Genomic DNA, 22172 nt, shown 5'->3' on the forward strand with positions numbered 1-22172 from the left:
CATTTGTTGCGTTTTATGTGTTTTTATATCTTTAGAACGCACATAAGACTTGAGTTCAAGTCTCATGTAAAGATTGTGGATGAATTTTAAGTACCAAAATAGGTTGTAATGCAAATAATAATCGAAGGTGACGAATACCGTTTGTGTGAATAGTACAAGATGCGAGGTGAGGTCATGCTTCCTTGGCATCAGTGCTTTTACCACATGACATGACTGGCAAAGGGGAAGCACCGGGTCACCAGGAAGGCAAGATCAAACAAAAACCTCAAACCCAAATACGCCAGGCCTCAGACCGTAATAGCAGAGAGGAAGTGCTACGATCAACAAGGGAATTCATAGTTTCCCGTCTAACCGTGTTTTTAACACCTCTCTTGCTTTCCACATTGCAATCGGCCACAGGAACAAATATGTTGCACCACCTAAAAGGCACGGGCAGCTGTGGAGCACTGCAGAGAGTCCGAGGCACTGAAGTAGAAACATCTACAATAACTGATGACTGATTACGTTTTCGGGGGTTAGGATTAGTACGGCGAAAAACGGGCAGGGGTGTGCGGTCCTGAAACCATTTTTGCTATTTTTATTTTTTTGGGGCCCACAGCACATTTTAAGAATACCAGAAAACTTAAAAAAAAAAAAAAAAAAAACAGCAAAAATTGTGTTGTAAAATTTGTTGTTAATAAATTGAAATAAATTTTAATAAAATCTAAAAATTTTATAAAATAAAATAAATGTGAATAAAATCTAAAAATTTTATAAAATAAAATAAATTTTAATAAAATCTAAAAATTTTATAAAATAAAATAAATTTTAATAAAATAAAATTCAAAGAATAACATCAGAATGTTGTGGGGAAAATAACATATTAAATAAAATATATAATCTATATTTTGGGGGGAATATTACAGAAAAAATAATTTTAAAAAAGTCATGGTACTATGAAATACAAAAAACTAATAAAGTTTTAAATTTACAAGAAGAACGTTCAAATAGGTGGGAAAAAGTAACAGCAGAAATTGAAGAAAAAAGCTGTCAAGAATAAAGTCAAAATATTACAACAAAAAAGGATGCCATTTCATGAGATTAGTTTGCAATATTATGAGGAGAAAAAATTTAATTTTATTAGCATTCCATTTAAAAATTTTCATTTTAATATTAAGTTGAAATGTCAAAGAAAAGTAATTAGAAGAAAAGTTGTAACATGAGAAACAGTCAAAAGAAAATAAAGTTGCCAATTTTTGGAAGATTAGGTTCAGGGAAAAGTTATGGTGTTATGGAAATATAGTCATATTATTACAAAAGTGGCGGGTGTCGATTTTATATCAGCTATGCGGAAGAACATGTGAATCAAGTGGTCGCAATCCAATTCGAATCAATGAAAACGAGCTCCGAGAGGTCAAGAAAACACAGCTGAGTTTCCGCGAAAAACAAGGAGAGGTGGCTCAAGTTGGAAAACCGAATCTAGCGATGGATTACCGATCAAAGGACAGCTGGGAGAAGCGTCTCTAAAGACACCTTTGGACTAAGGGCAGTAACGCTAGCAGGTGAAAAGAAAATTGAACATCTCAAAGAGGTCAGTCATGGTGCTTTCGCTTCATGAAACGGCGCCATGTTTCCATGCGGACAAAGACTACGGTGGCACAGCAACTTCCAGCGGATTACCATCTTCAGGTTCTACTGCAGCGAGAAGATTGCCAACAAACACATCCAGCCCAACCACACCACGAACATGGACGCGGTGCACTTTTGACATCCTGGTGAGTCACACTGTGGAGAAGAAGGGGACCAGCAAAACGGGGCGTATCGCTCTGTGAAAAACTGAAACCGTCCCCTATAACGCAGTGCGCGCTATGGTCGTGAAAATACGGTATATTTAGCGAAAATATATAAACACCTATACCACAACATAAACAACAAAAAAACTGTTTTAGCAGTTTTTAGCAGTTTTAACAATAGCAGAGAGCTCTTACAAAATACACTTCTGCCACGTTTTTTCATCTTAAAATGGGACCACACTTGATCTCTTCTATTGTGTAGTTGCATCATCACCACGCTGCAAAAAAGATGTATCAATATGTGTTTGGTAGAAAATGGACAGCAAACAATAGGCTTTTTCACCTTAGTGAGATGCACTTAAATATTGTAATTGTCTAATTCATGGAATACTTTGTGTGATCTTGTGCTTCTCACCGTGCAGTGGTGACCCCGACGGACTACTCGAAAGACCGGGTATGGGGCTACAACGACCCCCGATGCTTCCAGCCAGGACGCCTCCACTCCCTCCGATGCTGGCTCCACCCACACTTCCAAACGCAGCCACTCTGTTCAGCTCCTGCTCAATCTCTTCTAGGCCAGCACTTTTCTGGAAGCGTGACATCCTGTTGACGACCCTTGGGGACATATGCGTGCGGGAGCAGGGTGCCCCACCGTAGGGGTTGATAGGAAAGACATGAGTCGTTCCGCGGAGAGTGCTGATGGCCACCCAACGACTGTCTTGGCTGAAGCACATATCCTGGACCTACATGAAGAAAAGAAAACATCAGCATGAATATTAATGAGCATGAATATGCGTACACGACTGTGTGTCCTAACCCTAACCAGAACGCCCTAACCCTGACACTAACCTTAATACCCTTACCCAAACCCGCAAATTGCCCCCAGGACAACTTTGGCCACCCCTGACGTGATGCCAAATCTTCGAGCGTCCTACGTTGTGAGTGAACGATTAAAGAGAGAAGTGGAGTGTTATTGCAACTGGAACTAATTGGAAAAACAAGTCATATGTGCACCGGAAATCATGTGCTACAAACCGACCAATCACAGCAGTTCAACAATTTTTTTTTTTTTTTTTTTTCAATTTGTAGCAAATTTTAGCCTTAACCAAGGACAGAAGAAGATACACTGGATGGGTCAACGACGACCAAACCAGACCAGATTTTAAAATTTCATTGAAATTTACTAATTTAATATCTACTCCTTCTCTTCTGCCCGCTGTGTGTATGCTAGCGGCCCCGCCCCCATTCATGCCATTGTTCTATGGAACAAGCACACCAAGGTGCTGAAACCTGAAAGTGATGAATGAACCCTCTTCCTGTTTCAATATTTTGAAGCTGGCAAAATTATTATGTGCCCATGAGACACAGGAAATCTTTTAATCTCACATGATCTCACCCCTAGAAAAATACATATAAATATATATACAAATATATGAATTTAATAACATTGTTGTACATATGGGCTGCACGGTGGACCGAGTGTTTAGCGTCATGTTCTCCCCCGTGCATGCGTGGGTTTTCTCCGGGTACTCCGGTTTCCTCCCACATTCCAAAAACATGCTAGGTTAATTAGCGACTCCAAATTGTCCATAGGTATGAATGTGAGTGTGAATGGTTGTTTGTCTTATATGTGCCCTGTGATTGGCTGGCCACCAGTCCAGGGTGTACCCCGCCTCTCACCCAAAGACAGCTGGGATAGGCTCCAGCACCCCCGCGACTCATGTGAGGATAAGCGGTAGAAAATGAATGAATGAATGAAAGTTTAGCATCTGGTCCTCACAGTGTCTGCACTGAGGAGCCAGCGACTATACTGTCAAAGATTAGAGGAACTGCAGTCCATTTTACTGCTCAAACACTGACTCTAAGAGACTAGATGTTTGACAAGATGGGATCTCCCTGAGCATGCCAGACATGCAGATACCCAGACAGATAAGACTACAAAAAGACCCACAAAAGGCAAAGAAAAAGATGCAGGGTTGTTGAAAAAGACTGATGTAACACTGAAACAAGAAAAATAAGGAAAATGAGGGAAAATGTGTTGAGGTACGCAAGTATGGAAGGCCGAAGTCGTTGCCAAGCATGTGTGCCTGATTCCGATCTATATCTGCGGGTCTTGCTGACATGGCAGGTAAGACAAGGTAATAACTGTCTTCAGCAATGACAGTAAAAGGGGAAAGACTTGCATACCAGACTCTTCACTTTGCAAAGACCAAGTGAAAGAGAAGTCCTGGCCTCCCTTGTGGTTAATTACACAAGAGAAGCCTCCTGTGTCTCTGTCTTGATCTGTTAGAAGCGTCAAGTCAACAATGCCACTGCAAGTAAGGTTACCTTGAAGCAGAGCTCCCCCAAAGCCATCACTGCAATGATTACTTATTTTTGCACTACTAAAACACACACCTCACTGTTATGTACAATAATACTGCAAAAGTGCAATACTGGGCTTGTGTGCAGTAGAGTTTGTTCATTCATTCAAGTGAAATATGTGCAATGCTACATTTTGTTGACTGAAATTCCACATTGTGGTTACTGCAATTCTACATCTTGTTACTGTATAGGTTATTGTTTTTGATGTACATATATTTACACTTATTCTGAACAGCACCTGACACTTTTATATTTTTATTATTCTATATATGTATATCATCTTCTGTGTGGAGTTTGCATGTTCTTCGCGTGCATGTGTGGGTTTTCTCTGGGTACTCCGGTTTCCTCCCACATTCCAAAAACATGCTAGGTTAATTAGCGACTCCAAATTGTCCATAGGTATGAATGTGAGTGTGAATGGTTGTTTGTCTATATGTGCCCTGTGATTGGCTGGCCACCAGTCCAGGGTGTACCCCGCCTCTCGCCCGAAGACAGCTGGGATAGGCTCCAGCACCCTCCGCGACCCTCGTGAGGAAAAGCGGTAGAAAATGAATGAATGAATATACAGTAAAGTCTCATTATATCGATATTCTTGGGAGTCGGAAAAAATACCGATATAACCGGACTATCCATATATCCGATCCTGCGCCGAACTGCATTAAAAGTGGGCAATAATGCACTCAACATTGTTCTATAGTATAGTATAGTATATTGTTCTATAGTATAGAACAATGTCGAGCAGCTTAAATCAATCTTTGCTTAAGGATTTCAATACCAAAAAAGAACATGGCGAACGATCTGATTATGAATCCATCTACCGTTGCATCCTGAAAAGAAATCCAAGGGTTTTTTTTTTTTTACAGACGGTTGGTATTGCAAATCAGTGAAACCCCACACCTCAAAATACCTTTGGAAATTTGCAATCAACCGACCACTGAAACTCTACTGCTGTCAAGGTCAGTCAACGGCAGAGTAAAGTCAATCAAGCTTACGACAGATTTTAGTTTGAACCGAGTTCGTTTTTTTTTTTATTCCAGTTTCAAGTGTTGTTTGCTCCAGGGATTTAAGCCCATCTCCATTCTGCCCACCTTCAGACCCCGTTATCAGCTGGAGCTCTGTTTACCCGACCACGGGTGACTGACAGCCTGCCACATGTTGTTGGCCACGAAGCGTCAGATAAGGCGTCTCTCCACCGACTTAACTGAAGACTTTATCACTCTCGGCTCCCTGTGTGTGTAACCCTTGGCCTCGGCACTCAGTGAGGCTGGCGTTCCGTGTTGACCGAACTCGACATCAAAGCGGCTTCAGTGTGCCGCCAGTCAGCAGACTTGCCGTTTGGTCATAGATTAACTACCAGCAAGTTCTGAGAGGGTGCGTGTGTTTTCCCACTCGATAATTTTGAACCGAACAAGGCCTCGGCTGCTTTTGTTGAGAAAGCACTTCTAAGTCACACTGCGTGACTGACAGCAAACACATCAGGAGGATCAATATGGGTCAGGAAGTCTCCCTGCTATAGTCCCTGAAAACTAACTTTTACATTTCATACAGTCATTTTCCATTGTAAAGATGCTAATCTGATTGCAAAACCCACCCCAATAAACCCATTCTAAGGTGTCATTGAACCATGTGGAATCCTTGTGGACCCACCCCCCATTTGTCAGTGTTTGAATTTAACTGAAAATGAACGATTTGTCTTGGTTGGACTATATTTTCTTTAGAAGCGTGTCCTTTCAAAATAACGAGTTTGTCGGCATGAACTGGAAAGTAGTCCCTTATTTTGTAGTGGTTAAAAGGTTCTGAACGTGACTGCGATCAATTAATTTGCACTGTATAGGATTCACTGTTAATAAATGGAATACCTTTGTAATTAGGGCATACAAAAGTCATTATGACTTTGTTTTTGTTATCATTTATCAATGTTTTTAACATTAGTGTACTGTAGAAATAACATCCCTATAGTCACCGTCACTTTAATTCTTGGTATAGATGGCAAGCTAGCACGTCAGTGAGGTAACACGCCTCCAAGCTAGTGAGCTAACCAGTTGGTCTCTAAATTATTTCTTTTAAATGCAAGAAGTCACAAACGTAGCACTTCCACACAGAACGGGAGAAAAACTTTTATCACTCTATCATGTGGGACATGCCTTGGCTGACTTCATGCAGTGTTAAGGTAATGTTATGTAAGCTAATGGGCTCTAATTTTTTAGACCAGCCAATGGTGTGTGGCCAGCGCACTTTGCAAATTTTGTGAGCAGCGCAGTCTGGCACAGGGCAACGCATCTTACTTGTTTTCCACCATCATCATTGCTCTACATGGCCAAATCGGAGAACCTTTGATGGTATCTTGGCAGTATCTCCTCCTTAAGAAAAAATTAACAGTAAAAAATATATATACAGTAAAGTCTTGTTATATCGATATCGATTAAAACGAATTACTGCTTATTACGATACTATTTTCATTTCCCGGCAAATTTCTAGTCTTTTATGATATAATTAGCTCCGTTAGTACGATATCCTGTTATTATGATAATCCGGTTACTAGGATGCCCTTTTCATCTCCCGCCAGCCAATTTGGTCTGCTTATATCGATACAAAAGCAGCTTAAATCAATCTTTGCTTAAGGATTTCAATACCAAAAAAGAACACGGCGAACGGCTGCTTCCAGTCAACTTTATTTTTCACACTTCCACCACCAGAGTGCAGCACACACAGCGGAAAACACCCGTCCCTCGCGCCTACCCCTCCGGGTGGCAACACCTTCCCTATCGATAGTTCCGGGGTGAATTATGTTCCGGGGTGAATTATGTCCCGGTAACCGGTAATCACTACAGCGTAAGTTTATTTTTATTTACTGTAGTACAAAATGTATTGTAGTACAAAAGCATGCTAGATACGCAATCCATGAACTCAAGGAGAAAATTACATGCCATATCCAAGATCCGCCCACTTTTAATGCAGTTCGGCGCAGCATCGGATATATGGATAGTCCGGTTATATCGGTATTTTTTCCGACTCCCGAGAATATCGATATAACGAGACTTTACTGTATATCCAACAGCCAGATTGCCAGAAAAAACACTTTATATTAATCCTTGTTCTAAGTTGTTGTTAATTATTAGTTGTCTAATGGGTTATTTCCTCCTTTCCACAAAGTCCACGCTGTGTGTTGGCTCATTTCTGATTGGAAAATGAGCCAGTGAGCTAATATAGCCAGTAGTACATTTACACTGCATCATCGACCAATTTCACTCATGGATTATCGGAGTCGGTATCGGCAGCATAAAATATTGATCAGGACATCCCTAATTTCAATATGTTTTGACTAATACTAATAATAGACCAACAAGGCACCGCAGCAGCCATAATTTATTCATTCATTTCTGAAAGACCACCATATTTGTACATAGGTGTGCCTTTACAGATTTGCAACTAGTCTCACTCTAGTGTTTATAGTTAAGATTCTATCCTGGAATGCCGGACATCAGTCGACTTCTAACAAACTAAGCTTTCCGATGATGTATGACGTGATGCGGCACGCAAACACGGGGTGACATAAAACCCCAGCTCCGTCGCCACGCTGGCCATCGGAACGGCGAGGATTTAACACACCTCGCAGTCCCACCACAGGATAAGAGGTCAGGGTAATCTTAGTCATCAGATAATCTGGGAATCAGATTAGGAATTTTTATCACCTCAGACAAGTGTAGTATATAATGTACAGTAGTCCCATAGAATATCACATTTTGTCATTAATTAAATGATGGCTGTTTTGTGTTGTATTAAAACTGTCGATATTTTGATTTGAGAATCGATTTTAGAGCATGAAGTACATCACTAGTCGGACGGTCAAATGTGTAATCGATTTGTACAAGTCTTACATGTGGTCATGACTCAAAACAGATAGACACTGCCCCAAGAAAGTGGTCTCATGTTGCCCGCACAATATCAGACTGCATCTTCTCGCTTATTACTACGATCAAGGCAAGAATCTGATAGTATTGCTTCCTTGGTGAGGTGAAAGGTGGCAATGTGTGTCAGACCTTTGCTTCAGTCTCCCCACGGTGTAACGTGTACAGGTGGTGAACAGCACTCTGGCAGGACGTCCATGGATGGGTGAGGATCTGGAAGACGTGGAAATCATGACCCAGGATGTCGGCGGTCACAAGCAGCATCCCTAAAAAAAAACAGAAGCAATGATCTCGTTTTTTTAAAACCATTTGCAGGATGTGTTTGTTTGGGTCTATCATGATCCTTAAGGATCCTTCAGGTTGTGTGGTGGCGTCACATGGCAGCCGGCTTAGTGGAGATGTTGCAGGGACTGAATGCCCTGGTCTGTGTGGTAATGACTGGATTTTTCAACACTTCACAAAGGACTTCTTCCAGAGGAATAAGCTCACTTTTTTGGACAACATTTGGGGATGGATGGCAAAGGGATGTTTACCAAAATGGACATCAGTTCCAGACAGTGGATGCCCTCTGTGAAACCGTTTTCACCACCTGGAGAAACATTCCCACTCGCCTCCAGGAAACACTGGCACCAAGCATACCCAAAGCCATGTTTCAGCTGATTAAGAAGAACGGCACAACAACTCACTCCTATTTCTATTTTAGGGGGGTTTGAGCTATGGTCTTAAGCTTTTGATCAGTGGCTGAACAGCATATTTCACAATAAATTGCTCTTTTGCATTTTGAAGCTCTACTTAGAAGCTCCTTAAGATCCATTCATTCATTTTCTACCACTTTTCCTCACGAGGGTCGCGGGGGTGCTGGAGCCTATCCCAGCTGTCTTCGGGCAAGAGGCGGGGTACACCTTGGACTGGTGGCCAGCCAATCACAGGGCACATATAGACAAACAACCATTCACACTCACATTCATACCTATGGACAATTTGGAGTCGCTAATTAACTTAGCATGTTTTTGGAATGTGGGAGGAAACCGGAGTACCCGGAGAAAACCCACGCATGCACGGGGAGAACATGCAAACTCCACACAGAAGATGGCAGAGGGTGGAATTGAACCCTGGTCTCCTAGCTGTGAGATCTACGCGCTAACCACTCGACCGCCATGCCGCCCTCCTTAAGTTCCAACAGTCCAAAAAATACATAACTGCAATTTTTTTTTCCCAATACGAAAAATACTAATGTGACCCCTGCATCCTTCGATTTTTCTGTATGTGGCCCACAGTGGAAACAGTTTAGACCCCCCCGTTGTACAGTATTATAACTACCAACAAGCTCTCGGCCTGCAAACTCTCAAGAAGCAACGCCTGAAATGAGGCGCCAAGCCACAAGAAGCTTTTGCATCAGCTGGGAATATTGAGAAAAAAGGGACGGGGCCCTTCTAATTATAGAGTGTGGAAACGGAAGCGTAGGGTGATTAGGAGCTGAGGCGCTGTGGTGTGTTTATCTGGGAGCTTCCTCCTCTCTCTCCCCCACACGGCACTCTCGCTTTCTTCTTCCCTCCTGGTTTGCTCAGCCACCGGGCGGCTGGGGAGTCTGGCCGCTGCCTGGCTTTCTGACAGATGAAACTTGGCCGCAACGTCGTGACCAGGGCCGGCCTTTTCGCATCTGCTAATGGCAGAGTCCATGCTCCAAAAAAGCAACAGGCTGGAAACGGTTGCGAGTGTGAGTGCCTGAAGTCTGGGGCTTTTGTGGCCTTGTTGAAATAGAGAGGCGTCAGTCGGTTAGGCCACAAGAAGGCCAAATGAAAAAGCAGCGCAGCCGCTTGGCGGGTGAAAAGAGAGGGTTTCGGGGAAACTCGAGGCTTACTTGGGCAGGGTTTGACACGTCCTATTTATAACAGCACGTCCGTGGTGTTGCAGTGTTATTTACAATGTTTCGCGACTAAAATTGCAGGCGCATTCACTTAACTGGAAAGGATGACCTTTAATTTAAAATGTGTGCATGACATGCATATGTATGGCACATGAGAAATGTGATATCATCCCATCCTTAAATATCTAGTACCTTTGATGAATACATTTATTTTATTTGGCTCATCTACAATAACAAAGGATCTCAGATATTTCATCGAAAGTGCTTGACTCCTTGCATGTTGGCAACGGTCATCTACGTATTTAGCCAGATCCTACTGTGACCCAAAATATTGCTTGTTTATATATTATTGTTTTTTTTTTTCCTGTACGTTTAACAGCAGTCGAGCTAGATGATATTTTTGTGTGGATGGATGATGCTGGGGAGAAAGACTTTGACGGTTATCGGACCATATTTTCCCAACTATAAGTCGTGCCGGAGTATAAGTCGCACCAGCCAAAAATACACAATGAAGAAAAAAAAAACATATCCGAGTCGCACTGGACTATAAGTCACATTTTGTGGGGTAAATCTCTTTTATAAAACCAGAGAGCAATAAAGGCAAGCTATAAAAAATGGAGAACAACAGGCCAAATAGGCGCCATTTAACATAATAAGTGGTATGTTGATTTAACATACAGTGCATCCGGAAAGTATTCACAGCGCTTCACGTTTTCTACATTTTGTCATGTTACAGCCTCATTCCAAACTGAATTAAATTCATCTCTTACCTCAAAATTCTACACAAAATACTCCATTATGACAATGTGAAAAAAGGTTTTTTTGACATGTTTTGATTTTATTAAAAATAGAAAACAAAAAAATCACATTTACATAAGTATTCACAGCCTTTGCTTAATACTTTGTTGATCCACCTCGATCGGATTCAAGTCTGGACTCTGGCTGGGCCACTCCAGGACATTCACGGAGTGGTTCTGAAGCCAATCTTTTGAGATCTTGGCTGTGTGCTAATGTCTACTGTCTATATGGTCAAGGTACATGACCAGTCTACTAAGGTCAAGAGCGCTCTGGAGCAGGTTTTCATCCAGGATATTTCTATATATTGCTGCATTCATTTTTCCTTCTATCCTGACTAGTCTGCCAGTTCCTGCTGCTGAAAAACATCCCCACAGCATGATGCTGCCACCACCATGCTTCACTGTAGGGATGGTATTGGCCTGGTGATGAGCAGTGCCTGGTTTCCTCCAAACATGGCGCCTGGCATTCACACCAAAGAGTTCAATCTTTGTCTCATCAGACCAGAGAATTTTCTTTCTCATGGTCTGAGAGTCATTCAGGTGCTTTTTGGCAAATTCCAGACGGGCTGCCATGTTCCTTTTACTAAGGAGTGGCTTTCGTCTGGCCACTCTACCATACAGGCCTGATTAATGGATTGCTGCAGAGATGGTTGTCCTTCTGGAAGGCTCTCCTCTCTCCACAGAGGAACGCTGGAGCTCTGACAGAGTGACCATCGGGGCCCTGGTCACCTCCCTGACTAAGGCCCTTCTTCCCCGATCGCTCAGTTTAGAAGGCCGGCCAGCTCTAGGAAGAGTCCTGGTGGTTCCAAATGTCTTCCATTTACGAATAATGGAGGCCACTGTGCTCATTGGGACCTTCAAAGCAGCAGAAATGTTTCTGTATCCTTCCCCAGATTTGTGCCTCAAGACAATCCTGTCTCGCAGGTCTACAGACAGTTCTTTTGACTTCATGCTTGGTGTTTGTGCTCTGACATGCACAGTCAACTGTGGGACCTTATATAGACAGTTATTATATTTCCAAATCATGTCCAATCAACTGAATTTACTGCAGGTGGACTCCAATTAAGCTGTAGAAAGATCTCAAGGATGATCAGTGGAAAAAAGATGCACCTGAGCTCAATTTTGAGATTCATGGCAAAGGCTGTGAATACTTATGTAAATGTGATTTTTTTGTTTTCTATTTTTAATAAATTCAAAAAAAGTCAAAAAAAAACTTTTTCACATTGTCATAATGGAGTATTTTGTGTAGAATTTTGAGGTAAGAGATGAATTTAATTCAGTTTGGAATGAGGCTGTAACATGACAAAATGTGGAAAAAGTGAAGCGCTGTGAATACTTTCCGGATGCACTGTATTAACAGTCGCAGCCTGTAATCTGCAGAATATGTTTTTGGGGACATCTGAGTTCCGTCTTTCTAAATTAACTTTCTCAAAGTCGATGTCGGCGTTGCACATTTTCAGTGATACAGGGATGAAGTAAGTAGCAGATATTGGCAGACAAGCTTAAAGCAAAAATACATAAATCGCTCTGAAGTATAAGTCGCAGGACCAACCAAAGATTGAGAAAAAGTACAACTTATAGTCCGAAAAATATGGTACATGTGGAAAAAGTAGTCCATGGAGATGCTTGTTCAAAAAGTACACACTCTAAACCTAAGGGATGTAAAGCTGGGGGTGCAACGGTACGCCATAATGAAGGATTGGTACGCACCTCGATTTTAAGGTCATGGTTTGGTTCATTTTGGGTAGAGTAAAGGAACAAAACGGTTCTTTACCAAGTAGAAGCGTGACGCCATAAACACTTCCTGTCACTCACTTTTAATGGGCACCATGTGGGGACTCAGCGTGCCAGTTGGCTTTTTAGCTTTTTTAATGCATTTATTTCCAAAATATGTGTCAATGAATTTCTAATGTAAAATTATAATTACAGCGGAACCAAGACGAGTATAATTAATCCGTTCAAGAAGGTAACCAAGTAGTTTTTCCTGTCAGAAATAACTTAAATCCACTGAATCCGTTCCACAAAGCCAAATATGTTAACACAAAAGACGTTTTTTATAGTTTCCAATTAACTTAGTTTTACTTGAGCTGCATAATAAGCCAACATGGAACTAAAGAAAAATGCAAGTGTCAACATTTTGATTATTTTCCGTGTTGATCTTGCCGTGTCTTTGGGGTCAAAAGTAAACCTCCAACGTCCATCTGTCCTTTTCATGCCTTATTTATATGCATTGATAATTGTTTTGTGCATGTAGTAACTATAAACGGTGGTTTTGTGTTAATATTTTTGAGAGCCAACTGCTGATGACATCACAGACGGGCGACAGAAATGACTTCCACTTCCTATTTCCATTCATCGCGAGCTAATGGGATGCTGAAAAGAACGTTTTGTGATAAAGAGACATTAAGAACACAGTTGGACTCGAGATATATCAAGGTATATTAATAATACAATAAGGCGCAACATATTGTATGCTAACTGGAGAATGTGTGCAAATCGAGGCAAAATTTTGGAATACATTTTTTACTCTAAATAGGGCATACACTAACCAAGGTACCAACAAAATCTATTTAAAAAATATGCAAAACTAAAACAAAAAGCAGCATTCAGGGAACGTTATTTGCTTGTCTTTTGTCAAGATTTGCTAAACATATAAAAGCCAACATATTTTGACTTTTTACGACATAACTCGCCGCTATGAATAGATAACTTGGATCAACCGGTAGGTCACAATGGACCGAATGGGCACCCCTGGTGGAATGACACATTTTGAGCAATCAAATGTGGTTTTAGCAGGAAACGACAGCTTGTTCACTTCAAAGATCCATTTAGTATGCGACAGACATCATTCATTATCAGATAATAAGAACCACGTTGACGCAGTGTGAAGTGTGTACCAGTTAGGTAATGTTGTCTTCAGGTTTTGATTTATTCTCGTCTGACTTGTTTGATGTGAAGTGTCTCATAATTAGAGGCTTCATGATTTGATCGGACGCCAACCCAAAAAGTTCATCGGTCCTGGTTTCAAAATGAAGGAATTAGGGGAAGTGGCTTGGACTAACCCATGTTGTCCTCTCCGTTGTCAAACATGGCAGAAACAAATAGAGATAAAGGTTGAGTCGGAAACAAAGACATGAGTCAGACTGCTTGGAAGGCCATCACTTTGCAGTTTGGCTGGAAGGTTTTATGTAAGAAACCCCAGTGGATTGTGTGTATTGGAAACTCTACAGAGAGAGAACCAGTGGAAGCCACTTCTTAGTCTGGCAGCTGGCACTTTGCAGCGCTACAGTGGATCTGTGGATCTATTCCTAGTGGTGTAATTAAAGGGACGCAGAAGAAGTGTAGTGGCAAAAAAGCTGCCTTTTAACAGCTGCATTTTCTCTGTTTGTTTTTTTCACATCTCCTCTTCATTCATCCTTAAAAGATCCCGGACTTGATTATTAGGTATGATGCCAAGATCCAAAAGCAGCCGTGTTTTTGATGATGAAATATTGTCCAACAACTTTTTACATGTTTGGATTGTGATAGGCAGTCAGAGACGGGGTGAGTAGTTCACTTCCATCGTCTTTGTGAGGCACAAACTCGACAATTCTCCTTCTAAATATTTCTCCCAGAGTAACTGGAAATAGGATATACAGTAAAGTCTCGTTATATCGATATCGGTTATATAGAAGTACTGCTTATTATGATACTATTTTAATTTCCCGGCAAATTTCTAGTCTTTTATGATATAATTAGTTCCTTTAGTACGATACCCGGTTATTACGATAATCCGGTTACTACGATGCCCTTTTCATCTCCCGCCAGCCAATTTGGTCTGCTTATATCGATACAAAAGCAGCTTAAATCAATCTTTGCTTAAGGATTTCAATACCAAAAAAGAACACGACGAACGGCTGCTTCCAGTCAACTTTATTTTTCACACTTCCACCACCAGAGCGCAGCACACACACCGATTCCCGCACTTCCTGGTTCACAGGTCATGCTCAACCCGCCCCACATAGCTGGCCAAACACATGCCTGCAACAGAAGAACCAACTGACATAGCATACACACCTATTCCAACAAAGACACAAGCGTACAAATACATGTATTTAATTGTGTTGTATTCAGATATCTTTTTATCTTGCAATAATCACTGTTTTTCATATGTACATGCTGGCGTTTGTGGTTTCTCTCGTGCGTATAGATTCTATACACACGAGAGAAACCACGAACGCAGTTGGTTCTTCTGTTGCATGACCTGTGAACCAGGAAGTGCGGGAATCGGTGTGTGTGCTGCGCTCTGGTGGTGGAAGTGTGAAAAATAAAGTTGACTGGAAGCAGCCGTTCGCCGTGTTCTTTTTTGGTATTGAAATCCTTAAGCAAAGATTGATTTAAGCTGCTCGACATTGTTCTATACTATAGAACAATGTCGAGTGCATTATTGCCCACTTTTAATGCAGTTCGGCGCAGGATCGGATATATCGACAGTCCGGTTATATCGATATTTTTTCCAACTCCCGACAATATCGATATAACGAGACTTTACTGTACTTAGGAGGTCACGTTGTCTTGTCACCTTTATCAGCTTCCACTGGAGGTGTAAGGGTACGAGTATTTGCAATCCCATTTTTTAGTACCGTTAACCCCCCTCATAGTTGCTGTAGTAGTTTGTCCAGTGGAGGGCAGTACAGTGGCCTAATCCACCTCTTAATAGCACCACACAATTATACATGACAATTAGGGAGGAATAGCATTGATCACCCAACTAACCCAGTTACCGCTTTATCTTCCAAGTAATCATCTCTAAACATATCCAATAGGGGCGTAGCTCTCGCAATATTAAAACGTGACAAGATTTCTTTTGGAGAAAAGCTGTACCATGCTGTTCCATGTTCTACGAAATATCAAAGATTGATCCAATAATTATTATGATTATAATGATTATTATTTTGGTGTGAATCACAATATGGAAGTGAACTACGGCGTTCTGCACTCTCCGAGTGCTTCTCTAGTTCAGTAATGATATAAAAGCCATCAACAAAAGGTGAAGAATCTGCTGAGCTGGAATGGGAATTCCAGCTGGAATCTCCATGCTCCGTTTGACTTTGCTGCTGAACTCCAAGACAACGTGTCACCTCCATGATGATGAAAACAAAACAACATGCATGAGACTGCCTTACCGCTGGGACTGAACTGCATGCAGGATATGGGTTTGTCATGAGCTGGAAAATGAGCCACAACTCCTCCTCCGTCAGAATCCTCGCTCACAAGGACCTGCAGCAATACATTCAGTACATAAAGTCCAAATTACTGTCTGAAAAAGACATTAGAAAACCCAAACTGGGGCTTTGCCATTACTAAAGGGGACCTATTATGCTATAAATGTTGTTACAATGTTGTATTCTTCTTTTAAACAATGATAATGAGGTTTCCACATTTGGAAGTGAGCCCTGAAAGCAGTTTTGGATGGTTCAGCACACTGTCTTTTTTTTTTAACACTGAGTTCAACTGACGTCTCTGCCACACAGACTTCCTTACATGGGCTGCATATTGCCTGAACTCAGTACTCAGGACCTACGTTTCCGCTCAGAAGTGTGACCAATCACAGTGGAGTGGGTTCGGCAGGAGGAGGGCCAGGGGTGGTGTAAAAATTACATGGATCGATTGGGTGGGAGGCAGGAAATCCAAGAAAACACTACTGGAAGAGGTGCAGAGTCTGGAAGCTCTAGACAGCTTTACGTGGAGGTTATCGTGTGTAGCTTGCTCAATACCAAGGCCCGAAAATGAGTACAATAGGTCCCCAATAAGCATTTTATATGTGGATAGAAAATAACTGAAATATTCTTCTGGCATTCTGTGAACTAAAGCATCCAAATGAAAACATTACATAGAAAAATAATAATAAATAGCTGAATCTCAACTTCAAAATCCCTCCAAGCGAAATAAATACAATAGACTGACCTGTCCTTCGCCAACACTGTGGGTGTCAATGATGGTGACCACACCAGAGGTATGGAGGCTACGACGACTCACACTGTGAGGCGACCCTTCTTCATCTGATGTACTTGCAGGCATTGTACCAGCCAACTGGGTCACAACCTTTCCAACCATTGTTAGACCTGTCTTGAGAGTCTGAAGGGTGAAAAACAAGATGATTTCATCAGATCGCTTTCTGAAAATATAATATATACACATACATATATACAATATATACATATTTGGAGGCAGTGAAAAGGTGAACATTTGCTTGTTCACTAAGGCATACTGTATACAGCCATGCATCTTAGTAGAGCAGTTATTATTTTCCAAATAGTTTTTTCTCATTTTTTAGACTTCTGTTTTTTATTCCGTACATCCTAAAGTACGGTCCAATGACATCCAATTTATAGTTGTCAAATTTTTTTCCGTTGTCATTTTCAGCATGACAAGAAAACTAAGAGTGACTTCTTTAAAGGGAAAGTTTTGCAGATTTTTTGACATGAAGTTGTATGACATCCCCATTAGCAGTGTCGTCCATCAACGGTGACTTACCCCCCCTCACTTGGTCCCATGAGTCCAGTTCTGTTCAGTATTTTAGTGATGAGAAACGTAGTTGCGGTTAGTTATTTGGGTTCGAGAGTTTGGCTTCTCAAAACAATATGCGCATGGAGGAGTAATACATTTGCATGACAAAAATAAAAAAACAAGCCAAACGATTTGTGAGGTCTGATTTTTTTTGGGGAGGCATTTTTGGTCATGCAAATGTAGTACTCTTTCAAACGTATATTGTTTTGAGAAGCCAAACTCTCTACTTAAGTACCCCCAATACCGAACTGGAACTACATTTCTCATCACCAAAATCCGACCAGAACTGTACTCCTGGGACCAAGTGGGGAGTAAGTCACTGTTGATGAACTACACTGCTAATGGGATGTCATACAACTTAATGTCTGAAAATCCCACCTATGCCTTTCATGCCGAGGAGATGAATCTCTAATCTCCAATCTCTGTATTACAATTTGGTGGTCAATTGGGTGGAATGCCACTTCTGTGCTGTGGTGCATCCTAAATCCAGAAGGACTTCAAGTAGAAAACAATCATGAGTGGATTATTTTAACAAAGACAAAGAAAACAAAGACCATGAAATTCAGGTTCTCAGTTAATCTGCATGAGTGCGTGAAATAAGTATTTAATCCCAATGTAAAACATGACCTTGTACTTGGTGCAGAAACCCCAACATCCCGTTAATGCAGCAGTCTTGTGCAGAAGCAGAGAAACAACCTCAAAGCAGAATGTTTTAAACGCGTTAACTTGTTCTCGCAATCGCGATGCCATGACATCACCTTTTATATCACGATAGAAAAGAAAAAAAGAGAAAGTATCAATATGTTGACTATTTCTTTCCACATGACGTATGCTCGCTCGGTGCGTCCAAGTAACACATAAATGCGGTTGCAGACGTCATTCATGTGTTCCTCTGAGTCGGTTTAAGGGCCAGCCATGGTGTCTGGCTCAAACACACCTCTGTGCCTCGATTGAGGGTAATGGATAGTGCTGCTTAAGTGGGGTCTATCTGCCCTACCACACTGTCTTTGCCTAATGGAGTCCAAGGTGTGTGACTGCGTGTATGGAAGCGCCAAAGGGGCCCTGGAGAGTCTAATCAGACATTCAGACGAGGCGGCCCTGTCAATACAGTGTGGCGCCTCGCATTTGTTAGGTCTGGGGATCAGCCGCTGTCTCTCATCATCAAGCTGCCAGGCGCACTAAGTGTCTGCTGGAGGTCTTCTTGTGCACGCTGCTTCTGAATGTGTCAGGGTGTAAGGATGTCAATTGCAAGCAGAGACATCAATTATTCACGGAGGAATTCAGCCCCTAATTGATCAACACTAATGTGTTTTCTAATCACTGCAGTTGTGGACTTTTTAGTAGTGCAAACAGAGGTTATTGATCAGCCAAAAAAACCTTGTCTGCTGACGAAAGCAGAAGAATATGCGCACATACAAAGATCCTCTGCTTATTTTATGAGTTGACTGCCTTACAAAGACAAGGACAGTTTTTGTAATATAACAAAATTCCAGGAATATTTCATTTAAATTGTAAAAAAAAAAAAAAGGTGATGAGCTCAGTCGTCCAGTAGAGGCTCAGAGTAGAGCTGCTGTTCCTTCAGATGGAACTGGGAAGTCTGGGCTTCCTGACTGAGACGGAGGAAAATGGATGTATGGATGTATGGATGGATAGTTAAGAGCATGCAGCTGTGTAGGGTGCACAAAGTTATGCATTGACGGGAAATTGAAATACGTGCACAAAAGTTCATAAAAGCGTGCACGCAGAGTTGAGTTCCAAGTGTGAAAACTGTTAGTAGTTCATGGTGTTAATTTCATAAAAAAAATTATTTTCATGACAAAAAAAATATTTTCTGTGATGTGGCATAGTTGTTTTGACATTTTGACTACATACAGTAAAGTCTCGTTATATCGATATCGGTTAAAACGAATTACTACTTATACTATTCTAATTTCCAGGCAAATTTCTAGTCTTTTATGATATAATTAGCTCCGTTAGTACGATACCCGGTTATTATGATAATCCGGTTACTACGATGCCCTTTTCATCTCCCGCCAGCCAATTTGGTCTGCTTATATCGATACAAAAGCAGCTTAAATCAATCTTTGCTTAAGGATTTCAATACCAAAAAAGAACACGGCGAACGGCTGCTTCCAGTCAACTTTATTTTTCACACTTCCACCACCAGAGTGCAGCACACACAGCGGAAAACACCCGTCCCTCGCGCCTACCCCTCCGGGTGGCAACACCTTCCCTATCGATAGTTCCGGGGTGAATTATGTTCCGGGGTGAATTATGTCCCGGTAACCGGTAATCACTACAGCGTAAGTTTATTTTTATTTACTGTAGTACAAAATGTATTGTAGTACAAAAGCATGCTAGATACGCAATCCATGAACTCAAGGAGAAAATTACATGCCATATCAAAGATCCGCCCACTTTTAATGCAGTTCGGCGCAGGATCGGATATATGGATAGTCCGGTTATATCGGTATTTTTTCCGACTCCCGAGAATATCGATATAACGAGACTTCACTGTATATATGGCAAAAGTTGTGTCAAAGTGAAAGTTATGCTGAAAATGTATCTTTTCACAGAAAGCCTTTTCTTAAGAACTGATATGTTGTACTAAAGAATGGAAAAAGGTAGAAACAAACTTTTTACTGATGAAAGATGCGATTGTAATCCATGGATGCATAATCCCTGTATATACCATGTCTATATAGCCCTAGAACACAATATTTTGTGTGCCTTCAAAAATGAGTCAAAATCATCAAATATGGATGGTACTGAGAGGAATGGCTTTTGAAAAATGTCTGTCTTTGGGCAAGAGGCGGGGCCTTGTAATCCGGTGCCTTGTAATCTGTTTTTTTTCTCTCTATCATCTGGAACATACCATGGCTGACTTTATGACTTCATGCAGTGTTAAGGTAATGTCATGTAAGCTAATGTCTCAATGTTTTGTGTCATTACTGCCGCCTAGGGACCACATCACTTCTATGTGTAGTACACAGTACAAGCAATATAGTGAGGAACAACTGTATAAATGAACATACTGTATGCTGGCTTTAAGTTGAAATGAGGTAGTGGTTGGTGTTTTGGTGACACCTAATGGCCGCAATCATTCACTAACTGAGTTTTTGTAACACAGTTCGGCAAACAAATTAAATGACAATATGCTATTTTAGACAGTAGTATTGTATCTTTAGGACAATAATAATAATTTTGTCTAGCTTGAAGATTGTGGCTGCGGTGTCAGTCACCGACTAGCTAAATACACACTTACTGTATATATTTTAGTTCATTTGTGAATACAAAGTTAAGTAATAAAACTTCATAATTTGTAGACAGGCATCATGTCACATGAAGTGTCTTCTTCCACAACATTCTGACATTTATTAAACAATTACATTTTTATTGTATTGAAAGAACAGATGGCATCCAATCACATGTGGTTACTATACAGGCCAAATGGAAGAAAAGAGGTATTCTAAAAAGACGTATTGTCACATACCTTGGCAGCATTGATGACGGTAGCCGTGTAAGATTGTGAATTATCATCACATGCTCCTCCTCGAGACTGATGACATCTGATTAACTGCAAATACAAAAGGATGGAAAAGCAGACACTTATTGGCTTATGTTATTGTTATTAGTATTGATATTTATTTTGTATCACATGCTTGAAACAGAGGCAGCCGAGTGGTTAGCGTGCAGGCCACACAGCTAGGAGACCCAAGTTCGATTCCACCCTCGGGCATCTTTGTGTGGAGTTTGCATGTTCTCCCCCGTGCATGCGCGAGTTTCCTCCCACATTCCAAAAACATGCTAGGTTAATTGGTGACTCCAAATTGTCCATAGCTATGTGAGTGTGAATGGTTGTTTGTCTATATGTGCCCTGTGATTGGCTGGCGACCAGTCCAGGGTGTACCCCGCCTCTCGCCCGAAAACAGCTGGGATAGGCTCTAGCAACCCCCGCGACCCTCGTGAGCATAAGCGGTAGAAAATGAATGAATGAATGAATGTATGTAATTGGGACATCTCTTTAACCCTTTAAGGATATTGCAGACAAACGCTGCATGAACACCAGGGATCCAACATATTCAAATCATGCATGGACTGATCAGCCAAGTGGTTCTTCAGTATCTGGTGCAGAACCACCCGGTTCATCTCACACACATCAGACTGGTAGACACTGTAGTAATACTCGGAGCAGTACTGTTTATGTTCTGAAATGTTCATGGCGCAACAGATTCCGTGTTTTCACATACCTTGTTTTCAGCATAAGCGAGCCAGCGGCTTCCCAGTGCTACCGGATTGAGATTTGGACCAGGAGAGGGATAACAACCTGAAACAACCAAAGGACAGTTAAATAAATTAAAGCCATAGACATTATGGTGTATACTGTATATAAACAGCAAATGTTAATATATCTTATGTAAAGCTTGAAAAACAAAAATTTATACAAATATTTTTTTTTGTTTTTACTTGTCACCAAAGTTGCACACATCTCAGGGGGAATTTTGGTAAGAGAGTGACCGAAAGGGCAAGATCATGGGTACAAGTGGCTGAAATAAGTAGTAGGCCTCGAGGAGCACCCAGGACACATTGGAGAGACTTTGTCTCTCAACTGGCCTGGGAATGCCTCAGGATTTGGGAGGGAAGAGCTGGGAAGAGCTGCACTCGCAACCCGACCTCAGATAAGTGGAAGATGGATGAATGAATGGAAACATCCCCCAAGTTGAAGATTGTTTCCACCTGAATGTTTGGCAGTAAAGATGCTGGTGTTAGACTCGGTCACCATTTCTCTCCCGAATCCATTTGATGCATGCAAATGAGACCACATCCACATGACGATGAGTATGAGTATGTGTCTTCTTGTGGGCACTGCAAGATCTCGATCCATGTCAGCAAAGTGACTCCCTAATGCTCTTCT

General features: G+C 41.4%; 1 protein-coding gene across 4 annotated transcripts in view; it reads right to left on the minus strand.

Moving 5' to 3' along the window:
• The window catches only part of bcas3 (BCAS3 microtubule associated cell migration factor), a 208434-nt gene that overhangs the window by 168328 nt on the left and 17934 nt on the right, over window positions 1–22172 (minus strand). For all 4 annotated transcript variants that reach the window (XM_058079792.2, XM_078792600.1, XM_078792602.1 and 1 more), the window contains exons 10-15: window positions 21508–21584; window positions 20751–20834; window positions 16655–16825; window positions 15874–15967; window positions 8177–8310; window positions 2188–2515 (exon numbers count right to left, since the gene is read on the minus strand). In XM_058079792.2, the coding sequence (XP_057935775.2) occupies window positions 2188–2515; window positions 8177–8310; window positions 15874–15967; window positions 16655–16825; window positions 20751–20834; window positions 21508–21584 (888 nt within the window). The remainder of the gene's footprint in view (window positions 1–2187; window positions 2516–8176; window positions 8311–15873; window positions 15968–16654; window positions 16826–20750; window positions 20835–21507; window positions 21585–22172) is intronic.

This window comes from Doryrhamphus excisus, linkage group LG8 (assembly GCF_037039965.1).
Source record: "Doryrhamphus excisus strain RoL-2023G ecotype Guam linkage group LG8, RoL_Dexc_Guam_v1.1, whole genome shotgun sequence".
Classification (NCBI taxonomy): Eukaryota; Metazoa; Chordata; class Actinopteri; order Syngnathiformes; family Syngnathidae; genus Doryrhamphus; species Doryrhamphus excisus.